Genomic DNA, 16,369 nt, shown 5'->3' on the forward strand with positions numbered 1-16,369 from the left:
CTACCATAAACTGCCTCTAGGCCCACCCATGGCCGCTCCCCTTCCCAGTCATGTGAAATCCATAGAAAATTCATTCATTCATTTCAACTGACTGATTTCCTTATATGAACTGTAACTCAGTAAAATTGTTGAATTGTTGCATGTTGCGTTTATATTTTTGTTCAGTATATTAGCTTGTCACTAACCATGTCACACTGAGCTGATTAATCATGTCAGTTGTTTCTAAGGTCCAGGGGTTGGTGTGATATAAATGCCAGGTTTGGCCATTGTCTTTAGCCTAGGTAACTGTAAAGTGTCTCTGTCATAGTCCAGTATCCCTGTTGACCTCTATCGCCTCTCACCCCTCACAGAGAGGCAGTCACAGAGAGACCAGAAATGTCAGTGCAGCAGGCAGTACCACAGACCAACCACGTTAACAACAACAACACCAGTAAGAGCCCCTCCCAGTCGCGTTCAGGGAGCCTCCAGCGGCCCGAGAGAGAGGAGCCTCCGGAGGGGGAGATCCGACTGAGCCAGGGGGACGAGGAGAGGTACGTGTTGGAGGCTCCTAGAAAGCTCAGCCATCCAGCCACGGAGGTAGAGGTGGACAGGCTCTCCCCAGACACTCTCCCTGGCCCCTCACACCCCAGGAATGGCCAGGCCCACACAGTCCTCGCCACGCTGCCCCCTGAGCAGAATGGGAACGTTGTGTATAAGAGGGGCTTTGTCCCACGGACAGCCACAGAGAAGCAGGTGCAGAGGAAGACTGCTCTGGCTCAGGTGGAGCACTGGGTCAATGTACAGAAGGGAGATCCCAAGAGGTCAGTCAGAAGACCTACATTACTCATTTAATCTTTACTCTTATCCTGAGCATAATCTTAACCTTATCCTTAGCTTCAGTGATGATAACCCTAACCATCATAGGAGGTTGATGGCACCTTAATTATGGAGAACGGGTTCGCTGTAATGGTGGGAGCTGAGTAGGTGGAATGGTATCAAATACATCAAGCACATGATTTCCATGTGTTTGATGCCATTTTTCTGTTCCGGAAATTATTATGAGCCGTTCTCCCCTTAGCAGCCTCCAATATCAACCATTCAATTGACACACTGTTTATAACAAACTTTTTATAAATGTCTCCCCCTGGTGGTGATTGTGAATGTCTCAGCTCTGAACTGCTTTTTCACTGTAATGTTTGTTGGAATAAAGTGGTCATGCCTGAATGGCTTTTGATACTTTACTTAAAATGCACTTTAGTTTCAACTCCATATTGATGCTCATTTATGTACCTGGTGAAATAAGTAGACTGACCAGTTTGTAAAAGGCTCTATCCCTGTTTCCTAACCTTAGCAACACACCTACTACTGAGTACGCCCTCCCCCTCCCTCGGCGGACGCCTCCCCTGCAGCCTAAGGCCGTGGAAGTAAAGGCCTGCCAGACATTGCCAAAGACCCCCAGACTCCCGTCAGGTGGGAGCTCCCCTTCGGCGCCCCGCAACCTGCCCAGCGACTACAAATACGCCCACGACCGGCTCAGCCACTTCCGCATGTCCACCGATGAGCGCATGGCCACCAAGGAGGGCATGGTATGGCAGCTGTATGAGTGGCAGCAGCGCCAGCAGTTCCGCCACGGCAGCCCCACGGCGCCCATCTACACCGGGCCAGACTTTCTGGACACAGCCTCCTTCAGGGTCACTGTGGAGATGCCTCGCTCCATCTCTGTGCCCCCTTCCCCCTGTGAAGTCCCCCCATCTGTCCCCACCTTCAAACCACTGTCCCCCCACAGGCCACACACCCCCTCAGACAGGGTGACGGTCAGGCCGCTGGATGAGGTGCCACCTGGGGAGTCGCCCACCGGCTCCAGTTCTCCTAGACGGGTGTTTTCTCAGCTTTCTAAGGTAGGACTCTGACTCACTGGGGTTTAAAGGGTTTACCAGCCTGGGACTGGCACAAGACTAAATGTTTCACAGCTAAGGAACGTTCATCTTTCATAAAAGGGTTTAATTCTCACAGTTACTGTGAGAGGTCATTTTGTTTGTAGTGAATTTCCAATTCATCTCTGTCTTAGAGGAATAATAACTTTGACACATTAACCGTTAGAGAAAGGGCCAACCATGGGAAGATGAGCATGAGAAGTAGCCCTGCTGTAATTTCCCGGCATCTTCACTTTGATGCCGGTCACAAGCTCCGAAGGATTCACACAGTCCACACCCAGGCCCTCTACACAGGTGGTAGGGTGTGTGTGTGAGTGGGAGCCTCCCCCATCGCCCATTCCTCCCATCCCGGCCCAGCCCAGTCTCCGGGCTCAGACACACACCAGCCTGTGTGGCCGTGTGAGTGGGAGCCTCCCCCATCGCCCATTCCTCCCATCCCGGCCCAGCCCAGTCTCCGGGCTCAGACACACACCAGCCTGTGTGGCCGTGTGAGTGGGAGCCTCCCCCATCGCCCATTCCTCCCATCCCGGCCTGGCCCAGTCTCCGGGCTCAGACACACACCAGCCTGTGTGGCCGTGTGAGTGGGAGCATCGCCCATTCCTCCAATCCCGGCCTGGCCCAGTCTCCGGGCTCAGACACACACCAACCTGTGTGGCCGTGTGAGTGGGAGCCTCCCCATCGCCCATTCCTCCCATCCCGGCCTGGCCCAGTCTCCGGGCTCAGACACACACCAACCTGTGTGGCCGTGTGTGTGCAAGTGTGTGACCCCCTGTGACAAGGCACTGTCCTGCGCCATCCGCACCCTGTGCTGTCTCCCTGCCGACTGCCACACCCCCCACATGTGAGGCTGTCTTTACAAGGCTGCACCACACCAGCCTCCACGCAGCCCTCATCGCAAGCCCACCCGTCCTCACACCAAGTAAACAGAATGTCCCAGCCTCTGTTTCCTCATCATTCACCCGTAACGCCAAGTCACTAATTATGTGTCTTAAATAGAACACTGCCGCTCCGCTCGCTCACAGAATAATCAGAAACACTCAAAGAGGAGAAGTCTTTTTTTAATGAGCCACAGTGTGTGTGTGTGTGAGACCATCCAAGAAAGCAATGGTTTATGGGTACTACATTTAGTCTGCAGATGAACTTTGTTTTGGTGGATCCAGCATCTTTTAGACTGGTGATGTCTTTTTGGCTTGAGTGTGTATTTCAGGGCTGTGTTCCATGTACCTCTATGGAATAACACACAAGTGTGTGTGTGTGTGTGTGTGTGTGTGTGTGTGTTATTAGCGGCTAATTAAATTTGCCCAGGGCCTCTCAGCACCCTGTAAACATCTCCACTGTATCTCAACCATCAGCAACAGTCTCTTTCTTCTGATCTTACATTTAAATTAAAAACCTATTATACAGCAAAAAAGGATTGGCTTGGGAATCTCTGAGGGAATGGCTCACAGTGCTTCTCTCGCTGATAGCAAACAAATGTTATTTTAAGAAGGCAGGTTGGGGATAATTTATGTGTAGTTAATTCAATCTCTTGTTGTTTGTGTCCTTTTAAGGTTCTGTGAAGGGCCTAGCCAAGGAATTCTGTGTGTTAAGCAAAAATGTCAAACCATCCAAACCCTGTAGCAACTTAAACTGGGGGCTTTATTTCAAATAAGAGGAGGAAGGATGGAAATAAATACATGGATAGAAGAAAAAATCTGCTGTGTGCACAAATGAGTTTGTAAAGTTGTAGGCTTTCCCTTTAAGTTTGGGGTGTTACATATCAGAATGCCCAGTAGCGGGGACAGAAAGCCAGGAACGATCTGAACCACATTGCAGGCATATTCATCCTTGTAAATGTTCATTTATGATTTGCCATTCTGTTTGATCTGTGAAATGGAATATGTAGCCTAATAACTTGTTGATGTCTTTGTTTTCCCACAGACTAGTCAGCTAGAGAGACGGTCAATGCCAGCCATGGGCTACATCACACACACAGTCAGCGCACCAAGCTTGCATGGGAAAACGGTACAGCTTCTGTCTTGTTCATTTATCTTCATCACACACCCAGTTTAAACTATTATCTGCTTTATATTAGGACTATTAAAGATTAATGCTGAAGGGAACTTCGATGTAATACATTTCAGTCAGAAAGCAGCACCATTTTCAGCTGGTGGATTCAGTGCTGTTCTGCTCTGAAGGGCCTTGTGTGGGTGGCGGGGAGAGAGGAGCATGTATTGTGGTAGGATGCTTAGGCCCACAGCTCTCTGGGGCCTGAAGAGCTGAGCCCTCACTGCTGCTGCCCTGGTGGCCAGGTGTTGAAGTGCTCTCTCTCTGTCCCTCCCTCTCTTCCTCTCCCTGGCCTGGGCCTGACCCTACTGCAGCCGGAGGAGTTGACCCTGCTGCTCATTCAGCTCAGGAGTCACCAGGCCAAGATGGCTGGTGTCCACGGTGACGCCCTCCACCACCTACATCACAACGGCTTCCTAGGCCCCAGCCTGCAGGTCAGGCCCCCTCGTATCCTCAACCCCTGCAGCCGCCCTGCTCTGCAGCCCCACTCCAATGAATCGTGGATCCCCAGCCCCCAGACAAATCCCCATCACCCGCAGTCTGTGTCTCTGCTAGTGTTTTGGTCCCAGCTCCATCATTCATTGGACTGTGTGGTGTGTTGGTCGTGTCTTGTTGTACTAGTGGCTTAGGTGCTCCCCTGTTAGCATGGACTGTCTGCAGCTATAGATACACCAGCCTGTGTTGTGTTTGAATGGACGGCCTCACTCATCTGTCGGCATAATGTAGCACTCCGTTGAGCCTTATAGAGACGTGTTTCATTTGATTTGTTAAAAAACAAACATCATGTTGCTCCCAAGCTTCATATCAAGCATGTTGCTTGTTGACTATGCACCGTGCCTGTCTTCACATACATATACTGTAGCCTTATCTTCTGTTTGAGGTCTTTGCAAACCTGGATAAGTACAATGAGAAATGTATTTTTGACTTTTCTTACACATTTCCCCTCGAAGTCCTGGTTGTGTTGAACTGTGTGTATCTGAGAGGTCACTCCTATTAGTGTAAAGTGATCCTGGGTATACAGGCTGGCTCAGGAGTGTGTCTCCCTAGAGCAGGGGTAGGCAACTAGATTCAGGGGGGCTGGAACTTAATTATAATAATTTGTACACTGAAAATTGTATTCTATTTGAAGTAATACCTTGATTACACAGAGTCATGATCACGTCTCTTTTTATTTTATTTGTGGGAATACTTGAGAACAGATTTCCTAAATTGAACTGAATTCCTGGTGATTTTACAGTCTCTTTTTTGACCAAAAAATCTATCCAATAAAAAAGATGCCTGTTGCCGACCCCTGCCCTAGAAGAGCCAGTCCAAACACAGTGCACTGCTCTGTTCTCAGACCTGCACAACCACAGAGAAGCTGTAAAGGTGCTCAATGACAACCCTGCTCAGTCTCTCCAAACACAGTGCACTGCTCTGTTCTCAGACCTGCACAACCACAGTGAAGCTGTAAAGGTGCTCAATGACAACCCTGCTCAGTCTCTCCAAACACAGTGCACTGCTCTGTTCTCAGACCTGCACAACCACAGTGAAGCTGTAAAGGTGCTCAATGACAACCCTGCTCAGTCTCTCCAAACACAGTGCACTGCTCTGTTCTCAGACCTGCACAACCACAGTGAAGCTGTAAAGGTGCTCAATGACAACCCTGCTCAGTCTCTCCAAACACAGTGCACTGCTCTGTTCTCAGACCTGCACAACCACAGAGAAGCTGTAAAGGTGCTCAATGACAACCCTGCTCAGTCTCTCCAAACACAGTGCACTGCTCTGTTCTCAGACCTGCACAACCACAGTGAAGCTGTAAAGGTGCTCAATGACAACCCTGCTCAGTCTCTCCAAACACAGTGCACTGCTCTGTTCTTAGACCTGCACAACCACAGTGAAGCTGTAAAGGTGCTCAATGACAACCCTGCTCAGTCTCTCCAAACACAGTGCACTGCTCTGTTCTCAGACCTGCACAACCACAGTGAAGCTGTAAAGGTGCTCAATGACAACCCTGCTCAGTCTCTCCAAACACAGTGCACTGCTCTGTTCTCAGACCTGCACAACCACAGTGAAGCTGTAAAGGTGCTCAATGACAACCCTGCTCAGTCTCTCCAAACACAGTGCACTGCTCTGTTCTCAGACCTGCATAACCACAGTGAAGCTGTAAATGTGCTCAATGACAACCCTGCTCAGTCTCTCCAAACACAGTGCACTGCTCTGTTCTCAGACCTGCATAACCACAGTGAAGCTGTAAAGGTGCTCAATGACAACCCTGCTCAGTCTCTCCAAACACAGTGCACTGCTCTGTTCTCAGACCTGCACAACCACAGTGAAGCTGTAAAGGTGCTCAATGACAACCCTGCTCAGTCTCTCCAAACACAGTGCACTGCTCTGTTCTCAGACCTGCACAACCACAGTGAAGCTGTAAAGGTGCTCAATGACAACCCTGCTCAGTCTCTCCAAACACAGTGCACTGCTCTGTTCTCAGACCTGCACAACCACAGTGAAGCTGTAAAGGTGCTCAATGACAACCCTGCTCAGTCTCTCCAAACACAGTGCACTGCTCTGTTCTCAGACCTGCACAACCACAGTGAAGCTGTAAAGGTGCTCAATGACAACCCTGCTCAGTCTCTCCAAACACAGTGCACTGCTCTGTTCTCAGACCTGCACAACCACAGTGAAGCTGTAAAGGTGCTCAATGACAACCCTGCTCAGTCTCTCCAAACACAGTGCACTGCTCTGTTCTCAGACCTGCACAACCACAGTGAAGCTGTAAAAGTGCTCAATGACAACCCTGCTCAGTCTCTCCAAACACAGTGCACTGCTCTGTTCTCAGACCTGCACAACCACAGTGAAGCTGTAAAGGTGCTCAATGACAACCCTGCTCAGTCTCTCCAAACACAGTGCACTGCTCTGTTCTCAGACCTGCACAACCACAGTGAAGCTGTAAAGGTGCTCAATGACAACCCTGCTCAGTCTCTCCAAACATAGTGCACTGCTCTGTTCTCAGACCTGCACAACCACAGTGACACTGTAAAGGTGCTCAATGACAACCCTGCTCAGTCTCTCCAAACACAGTGCACTGCTCTGTTCTCAGACCTGCACAACCACAGTGAAGCTGTAAAAGTGCTCAATGACAACCCTGCTCAGTCTCTCCAAACACAGTGCACTGCTCTGTTCTCAGACCTGCACAACCACAGTGAAGCTGTAAAGGTGCTCAATGACAACCCTGCTCAGTCTCTCCAAACACAGTGCACTGCTCTGTTCTCAGACCTGCACAACCACAGTGAAGCTGTAAAGGTGCTCAATGACAACCCTGCTCAGTCTCTCCACACACAGTGCACTGCTCTGTTCTCAGACCTGCACAACCACAGTGAAGCTGTAAAGGTGCTCAATGACAACCCTGCTCAGTCTCTCCAAACACAGTGCACTGCTCTGTTCTCAGACCTGCACAACCACAGTGAAGCTGTAAAGGTGCTCAATGACAACCCTGCTCAGTCTCTCCAAACACAGTGCACTGCTCTGTTCTCAGACCTGCACAACCACAGTGAAGCTGTAAAGGTGCTCAATGACAACCCTGCTCAGTCTCTCCAAACACAGTGCACTGCTCTGTTCTCAGACCTGCACAACCACAGTGAAGCTGTAAAGGTGCTCAATGACAACCCTGCTCAGTCTCTCCAAACACAGTGCACTGCTCTGTTCTCAGACCTGCACAACCACAGTGAAGCTGTAAAGGTGCTCAATGACAACCCTGCTCAGTCTCTCCAAACACAGTGCACTGCTCTGTTCTCAGACCTGCATAACCACAGTGACACTGTAAAGGTGCTCAATGACAACCCTGCTCAGTCTCTCCAAACACAGTGCACTGCTCTGTTCTCAGACCTGCACAACCACAGTGACACTGTAAAGGTGCTCAATGACAACCCTGCTCAGTCTCTCCAAACACAGTGCACTGCTCTGTTCTCAGACCTGCACAACCACAGTGACACTGTAAAGGTGCTCAATGACAACCCTGCTCAGTCTCTCCAAACACAGTGCACTGCTCTGTTCTCAGACCTGCACAACCACAGTGACACTGTAAAGGTGCTCAATGACAACCCTGCTCAGTCTCTCCAAACACAGTGCACTGCTCTGTTCTCAGACCTGCACAACCACAGTGACACTGTAAAGGTGCTCAATGACAACCCTGCTCAGTCTCTCTCCATCAACACTTATGTTCTCTTCATCCTCATGTAGACATAATTCACCCATGCCAGAGATTTGGTGGCGAACTGAATTATAAACAGTATACTGCCCTATGAAATGCTTAAGCTATTTGTGTAAGCATCCCTAAACTATTTAGATAGCAGCCCTACACTACAATCTAGTTTGGTGTAAATTCTCATAATATTTTTCTGTTCTATTTTGCCTCACTAATATTCATTTGACTGTGGTGATATGATCTCTCCAATGAGAATGAAGTAGAGATATAGAGTTGTACTGTAACAGCATCTGACTAGTCTTCCTATACTATAGCCTCCTAGCATCCTTTGCAGCTTTCTGTCTTGTGATCTGTCTCTCCACTCCTCGTTGTCTGTCAGGCAGATGATACTTACATGCAACTGAAGAAGGACCTGGATTATCTAGATCTGAAGGTGGGCCCCAAGAGAAAAGATCATGTAAATGATGATTTATCTCTCTTCCTCCTCTCTCCTCTGTAGCCTGCATCCTGCTCTTCCTTCCACTGTCTACAGTGTCAGCCTCTTCCTCATTCACACACCTCCTTCTGCTGCTCTCTCCTCTTATTTCTGACCTCGTTCCTCAGGGCTGTGTGGTTTAGGTTGATGTTGGAATTTTAACTGTCTTCTGTGTGTTTTAACCACTGTTGTTTTTGTTACTAATGCTCTGTATACTGAGAATAATGCTATGCTGCATTCATCTGTGTGTCTTTACTATCAATTCAGCAAAGAAAACAACTTGAGTGCAATATGACCTTAGACATAAAATTATATGATTATTTGGCTATAGTATAAATTATAACATTTTCTATGTTGTGTCAAAGCTAGCTATCCTTGCAATTGGATAAAAGTACATTGGGAATAGTACATATTCACCTGAAAACATGGGGCCAAAATATCATACCTCCACTGATGGGAACTGAAGTTTCAAGCAGCACAGTACTACATGTCAAAAACTATGTTTTGCATCATATATATTTCACTTCCCATCAGGCAGTGCTGTTAAAAGAGACCTACAATGGGCACGTTCGACATTACAGCCGACTTTAACGGCGAGTCGAGACTGACTGATCTACAAATCACCTTGCATCCTACAGTAAATAACTACACAATATTATTTGTAGATCAGTCAGTCAGTCACAATTTACCCATGATACATCACGGATTTGATGCTCTCGAACCCGGAAAATATCTTGCTGCTGTGCGGCTTCATATACACTACCGGTCCAAAGTTTTAGAACACCTCCTTCAAGGGTTTTTCTCTATTTTGACTATTTTCTACACTGTAGAATAATGGTGAAGACATCAGAACTATGAAATAACACATATGGAATCATGTAGTAACCAAAAAAGTGTTAAACAAATCAAAATGTATTTTATATTTGAGATTCTTCCAATAGCCATCATTTGCCTTGATGACAGCCTTGCACACTCTTGGCATTCGCTCAACCAACTTAATGAGGTAGTCACCTGGAATGCATTTCAATTAACAGGTGTGCCTTCTTAAAAGTCCATTTGTGGAATTTATTTATGCGTTGTAGCCAATCAGTTGTGTTGTAACAAGGTAGGGGGGGACAAACAGAAGATAGCCCTATTTAGTGAAATACCAAGTCCATATTATGGCAAGAACAGCTCAAATAAGCAAAGAGAAACGACAGTCCATCATTACTTCAAGACCTGAAGATTAGTCAATACGGAGAATTTCAAGAACTTTGATAGTTTCTTCAAGTGCAGTCGCAAAAACCATCAAGCACTATGATGAAACTGGCTCTCATGAGGACCGCCACAAGAATGGAAGACACAGAGTTACTTCTGCTGCAGAGGATAAGTTCATTAGAGTTACCAGCCTCAGAAATTCCATCCCAAATAAATGCTTCACCGAGTTCAAGTAACAGACACATCTCAACATCAACTGTTCAGAGGAGGCTGTGTGAATCAGGCCTTCATGGTCAAATTGTTGCAAAGAAACCACTACTAAAAGACACCAATAAGAAGAAGAGACTTGCTTGGGCCTAGAAACACGAGCATGGACATTAGACCGGTGGAAATCTGTCCAGACAGTGTCCTTTGAGTCCAAAGTCTAGATTCTTGGTTCCAACCGCTGTGTCTTTGTGAGCATGGAGGAGGTGTGATGGTGTGGGGGTGCTTTGCTGGTGACACTGTTATTTATTTAGAGTTCAAGGCTCATTTAACCAGCATGGCTACCACAGCATTCTGCAGCGATATACCATCCCATCTGGGCTTAGTGGAACTATCATTTGTTTTTTCAACAGGACAATGACACAACACACCTCCAGGCTGTGTAAGGGCTATTTTACTAATAAGGAGAGTGATGGAGTACTGCATCAGATGACCTGGCCTCCACAATCACCCAACCTCAACCAAATTGAGACGTTTGGGATGAGTCAGACAGCAGAGTAAAGGAAAAGCAGCCAACAAGTGCTCAGTGGGAACTCCTTCAAGACTGTTGGAAAAGCATTCCAGGTGAAGCTAGTTGAGAGAATGCCAAGAGTGTGCAAAGCTGTCAAGGCAAAGGGTGGCTATTTGAAGAATCTCAAACATATCAAAATATATTTTATATTTAACACTTTTGTTTACCACATGATTCCATATGTGTTATTAGTTTAGTTTGATGTCTTCACTATTATTCTACAATGTGGAAAATAGTAAAAAATAAAGAAAAACCCTTGAATGTGTAGGTGTTCTAAAACCTTTTACTGGTAGTGTAAGTCCAATGCCAGCTTCATCAGAATGACCTTGTGTGTTGTAATGATTCTACATTCTGCTATCAGCAATTATCTTCCATTAACAACAGTACAAAGCATCTGATCTTCCTGAAGTGATTTGTTTGTATAACACCACAAACCTTAATTAACCTTCTGTTTCTTGGAGTGGGGAGTTCTATTATCGATGTGTACATTCTGATGTAACACCTCTCTATTTCCTGTTTTAAAACAGATCAAAAGTATTGACCCGTTGATCGTTATGGTACACAATGTGTTAGAAAACACCCCTCCAGGTTTTGGGTCCAGTTGGAATGTAAGGATGGTGTGCATACAAAGAGATTCCACTGCTTCTCCTAATAGAATGTGTATAATGCACTCCTCACCTGCCTGTGTTTGCTGTGATGAATGGCCATGTTAGAAGAGAGACCCACCTGTGACTGTAGTGCATAGCTTGGCCTGCTGGGTGCTGTAGTCCATCATGGTGATGCTGTGTCAGTGTGTGCTGACTGACTGATGTGGACTCTGTCTCTGCTCTCTGTGAGAGGGAGTCCCATTGCATGCTGTTGAACCCTGGATTGCACTTTGTTTCAAAGCCTTTCTTTTCCTTGGTTTGTCTTGTAACCACAATAGAGACGACCCAAGGGTGCTCTTTGAGAAACGTCAAAACTGATTATCATTTAACAGAATCAGAGCTATAAGGTCAGATACATAACGTGTGCGCTTTGGTTATAATTGTAAACACACCTACATCTCTATGCTCTTTGAAATGGATCAGCAGAAATCATTAGCTCTGTTTGGGTATTAAGTCAATTCAAATCTCTTAGCGAAAGACACTGAAGACACTTAGCGAAAGACACTGAAGACACTTAGCGAAAGACACTGAACTATTACTTCTATTTATATCAATTCTCACTGGGCCAGTTCACTGACGTCTCTGAGATATGTCTTTGGCCAAGTCTGATTTATCACTGTAACAGAGAGGATCTGAAGGAGGTGCCATATTTCCTGCTAGTTCCTCCCTTTCTCTTGGTTCATAAAGAGGACACGGTCGTTAACTAAACCCACGGACACACTGCCAGGAAAGAGCAGCTTTGTGGTTCTCCGTTGTGGCCTCTCTCTTAAATGCACAGATGCTGTTTTTGACCATAAGAATATTTGCACAGCTTTTAAAGCAGTCGTATTGCATTGTCTTGTGCACACTACTACCCACGTCTTCTTTGTTGAATAATTTTTGCATACCTGTTCTACATTGTGGTTTCTGCCATCCCAATGACCTTAGCAAGGTCGCATGCTGTTGCTTGATAATTGCTGTAATGTTGTTGAGTGTTATCTATTGAAGATGGTTTTAATATTTAGGGTAGTTGAACTTTTTTTGCAACTATTACTGGGAAAAGTAAGGTTGTATTTGTGCCTTTGGGGCATTGCAGGTTACAGGGCGTGAAACTCTAAAAGACAGACCATCGAGACCTGTTAAGATAGCAGAGAGCGATGTTGATGTAAGTATACCGGCCCCCACCCCCCCCTAACCAAAACTTGTCTGATAAACACCCAGTTTATCCATCTCTCTCCTTTTCTTCAACATCTATCGTTTTTCACATCTTACAACCCACTACAGAGACAGTGAACTGATGATTTGAGAAGTTGGTATTGTGTAGTTGTGGTAAACAGAGGGTGTGTAGGGAGGGAAAGGAGCAGAGCGAAGATGCAGCACTGTGGGGACAGACAGCTTCACTGTTAAAGCCTGAGAGTATGGACGAGGGACTTTATTTCCAGCTCTCAATTTAAAAGGAAAAATACAATTAATGGGATTTTAGACATAAAGCTCTTACATTTTTCAGTTTGATTTCTGTCATCCGCCCTTTTTAATTCTTTGTTTGCTCAGAATGGAGGTAAATAAGCTGGATGTCTTGGCTTTTCATCATTAGCATTGTTCCAGTTTAACAATTTATAAGAATTGGTGAATTTGTTTGAACAATGAATATTTCATGCAATTAAAACAACAATATACGTCTGTGAAATAAAAAACAGCTTAATTATTAATTGAACAGAATGATAAATAGAACTCAAGAATAAACACTCAGTGTGTGAGAAAGATTGTAAACTAGGCAGTCTTATTTTGTTTTCAGAAACATATAACCCATTTCTGCGGGGAAACAAATATGCCGGTCTCAATAAGCACTGTTCTCTCGAAAAGTGAATTTCAAAATATGGATTTTTGATTATGATTACTTATAATGGGCATTACCATTCCCCACAAGCAGACAGTATAAAGCTTTATTTCTTTATTTTCACACAGAGAAGATGAAGAGGTCCTCAGGGCATTTCAAAGAGATGGGTCTTATTGACATATTTACAGACAGAGCAGACTACAGTAGACTATCAATTCATTCTGCTGGGCACTGTGGTTTGAATAGTGTTTACCAGAAGCTCCTGGGCAGAGGGTCCCTGTTCTAGCCATAGACCTAGTCTTCTTAATAGACCTTATCAATCTCTGTTCTCTGTGCTGCCTGCTGCTGTTCCCTGTGCAGGTGAAGTTAAGCCGACTGTGTGAACAAGACAAGATCCTTCAGGAGCTGGAAACAACGATACGCACGCTCAAGGAAGACAAGGTATTGGGTTTTCTGTGTTTGTTTGTGTGTGTGTGTGCCTGGGTATGTGTACGTGTGTATTAGCTCCCCCGTATGCTTTCGTGGTGAATACCCCACGCCCTCGTGGTGTCCTGTCCTACAGGACAAGTTGGAGTCCGTGCTGGACGTGTCCCACCAGCAGATGGAGCAGTACCGGGACCAGCCGGCCCACCAGGAGAAGATATCCTACCAGCAAAGACTACTGCAGGAGGACGTGGTGCACATAAGAGCTGAGATCTCTCAGGTGTTCACGGTAAGGCCTGCTCTGTCTGACCTAACACAGCCTGGCTCACTGGTTTGACTGACCACAGTCAGCCCCATTGACTGACCACACAACCTCCCTCTCTGTCTTTCTCACTCTCTTACGCTCTATCTCGCTCCCTCTCTCTTACTCTCTTTATCTCGCTCCCTCTCTCTTACACTTTTTATCTCGCTCCCTCTCTCTTACTCTCTTTATCTCGCTCCCTCTCTCTTACTCTCTTTATCTCGCTCCCTCTCTCTTACTCTCTTTATCTCGCTCCCTCTCTCTTACTCTCTTTATCTCGCTCCCTCTCTCTTACTCTGTCTTTCTCTATGTCTCTCTTGCTCCATGTAGGAGATGGAGAATGTGTGGAACGAGTACAGCAGCCTGGAGAGAGATGTAGACTGGTTGAGGACAGCTCTGGAGGGCCAGATGAACCGCAGTGGTCTCTCTCAGGTCAGGATCGCACCACAACCACACCACTGCAAGCACATACTCTCGTACAGATTCCCAGAGGGATGGGAACAAACGTCTGTAGTGTTTGTGTTCATGGTTGTGTGTGTGTTTGTCTATGAGCAGAAGGAGAAGTCCCAGATCAAGAGGGAGTTGTGGAGGATTGAAGACGTAATAGCAGGCCTCAGCTCCAGCAAAGCCAACTACCAAGTCACCATCTCCTCTGTGACCAACCCAGGTGAGAGGAGTGCTGTGGCTCTGCCTCCGCTTGCCTCTACTAACACACACTGGAGCTCAGGACGAGCTAGAGAGAGAAATGGACACTACTTGTCATGTGCTTATATAGTTACAAGAGACAAAATGGATGAGTTGATTATGGTCTGTATGTGTATTTGGCTTTTGTGGTTGGAGTGTTGTTCTCTTGTGTAATTTGAATGTGTATGTTGTGTGTGTTGGGGGGTGTTTTACGGGTGTGGATTTTTGTGCCTCCAGAGAGAAAACTTGTGCCTTCCGTGTCGCCGTCGTCAGTGCCTTCTCTGTCTGCCAGTCCCTCCCTCGGAGAGATGAGACTGGCCCAGCAGCACAGCCCCCACCTCAGCCCCACAACCCCCACCTCCACCCAGCACACCACCACAGCCCTCGCCATGTCTGTGCCAAAATGGGTGAGATTCTCCCACTCGGAGGAAATAGTGTTGAATGTTATCCTATCGGATAGTAAATGTGGTTGAATATGATGGTAAAGGATATGCTGGTTGGTTGTTCTCTCTGCAGGCAGATGAGGGCACCCCTCCCCGACCACCACTACCTCAGCTATACAGTCCTGAGGACCACGCCCCCGCCGTGCCTCCGCTGCCCAGGGAAACCAGCGTCATCAGACACACGTCTGTACGAGGCCTCAAACGACAGTCTGACGAACGCAAGCGGGACAGGGAGGTCGGCCAATACACCAATGGAGACAACAAGGTGTGTGTTTGGAGAGAGCTATGGAGCCGTGTGTCTGTGTGGTACTGATCTCTGTCTCTGTGGGTGTCAGGTGGAGCTGCACACCTTCCTGAGTGAACCTGAGCTTCTGGGAGTGGGAGGGTCTGGTCACATGAGGATGGGGGCCTTGGGGCATGATGGTGGCTACCAGACCCTGCCAAGCAGAGGTAAGTAGCTCTAGGTCCAACACATGTAATACGCCTTGATGTAAAGTGGAATGACAAATTTGTTTCTTTGAAGAATGTCTTCCTCTTCAGACTAAGCAAACAGCTTGGAAGGCTAAACAGCTTGTTTTTTTTATAGTGTTCACACCAGCAGCAAATATGTGCATTGTAATGTACCCACTGAACATGCTTTGGCTTTTGTGCTCACTTGGGAGTCGTGTTTTCATATTTGCTGTCTTTCTCTCAGGGCCGGCTGGCTCCTCATCCAGGCTAAATCAGTCCACAAACATCTCCTCATATGTTACCCTCAGAAGAGGAGCCTCAGCCGCCTCAGGCCTGAAGGTAAGACTCCAACTATTTCTGACTGACTAAGAGTCAAGAGACAAGGTGGAGAGGCAGCACAAATATTGTTCGTAAATCCTGTCATGGCTTTTACTTTTGTGGAGCTGACACAAGCTGACTTGATTAGATGCAGCATCTAGTACAAAACATTGAGTACATGGAAAAAACTTGGTCATTTTCCATGAAGAAAACTTTTGAATTATTTCAGCTGGCCAACAGTATTGTTATTATAATCAAACAAGTTTAGAAGATTAAATTGCTATTGTTGAGAAATGTAGGCTAGTGTAGTAGTATAAGTAGATACTGTATTACAGAAGTGGGATAATAACTGGTATAGTAACAGTATAATTATTGACTTGTTGTTGTAGTAGTAGTATGGTGTTGCTGAAGCAACGAACACAAATAACTGTCAGAAGTAGGTTAAATATTTAGTGTTCTTGCAGAAGTAAGTCACACTAAATCGTGATTCTCATTCATAGAATGTGTTCCCCTACTTCTGTAATTTGACATTTCTGAAAGCTCCACGACAGTTAATTCAACAGTGTGAAGTTAGCTTAATTAAGGTAGGTGATGTGGTTACTAAAACAGCCTTAGCTCTTGATTGGTATAAGCTATTCCTGTTCTGATTTCCGATTTGAATAGCAGAGAAGTAGACTAAGATTTCGTACGCTCTAAAT

General features: G+C 46.3%; 1 protein-coding gene across 38 annotated transcripts in view; it reads left to right on the top strand.

The window, feature by feature from the left end:
* The window catches only part of LOC110506673 (pleckstrin homology domain-containing family A member 7), a 146,606-nt gene that overhangs the window by 114,843 nt on the left and 15,394 nt on the right, over nucleotides 1–16,369 (top strand). For 7 of the 38 annotated variants that reach the window (XM_090222507.1, XM_090222510.1, XM_090222494.1 and 4 more), the window contains 13 exons: nucleotides 351–800; nucleotides 1,331–1,877; nucleotides 3,834–3,917; nucleotides 8,522–8,599; nucleotides 12,312–12,380; nucleotides 13,413–13,493; nucleotides 13,615–13,764; nucleotides 14,107–14,208; nucleotides 14,332–14,443; nucleotides 14,698–14,867; nucleotides 14,977–15,168; nucleotides 15,239–15,353; nucleotides 15,598–15,692. In XM_090222507.1, coding sequence (XP_090078633.1) covers nucleotides 351–800; nucleotides 1,331–1,877; nucleotides 3,834–3,917; nucleotides 8,522–8,599; nucleotides 12,312–12,380; nucleotides 13,413–13,493; nucleotides 13,615–13,764; nucleotides 14,107–14,208; nucleotides 14,332–14,443; nucleotides 14,698–14,867; nucleotides 14,977–15,168; nucleotides 15,239–15,353; nucleotides 15,598–15,692 — 2,245 coding nt within the window. Of the gene's footprint in view, nucleotides 1–350; nucleotides 801–1,330; nucleotides 1,878–3,833; nucleotides 3,918–4,273; nucleotides 4,394–8,521; nucleotides 8,600–11,116; nucleotides 11,198–12,311; nucleotides 12,381–13,412; nucleotides 13,494–13,614; nucleotides 13,765–14,106; nucleotides 14,209–14,331; nucleotides 14,444–14,697; nucleotides 14,868–14,976; nucleotides 15,169–15,238; nucleotides 15,354–15,597; nucleotides 15,693–16,369 lie in introns of all 38 variants that reach the window. The other 31 variants (XM_090222508.1, XM_090222495.1, XM_090222499.1 and 28 more) reach the window with 8 other exon arrangements.

Source organism: Oncorhynchus mykiss, chromosome 26, assembly GCF_057628025.1.
Source record: "Oncorhynchus mykiss isolate SJ-2025 chromosome 26, ASM5762802v1, whole genome shotgun sequence".
Lineage (NCBI taxonomy): Eukaryota > Metazoa > Chordata > Actinopteri > Salmoniformes > Salmonidae > Oncorhynchus > Oncorhynchus mykiss.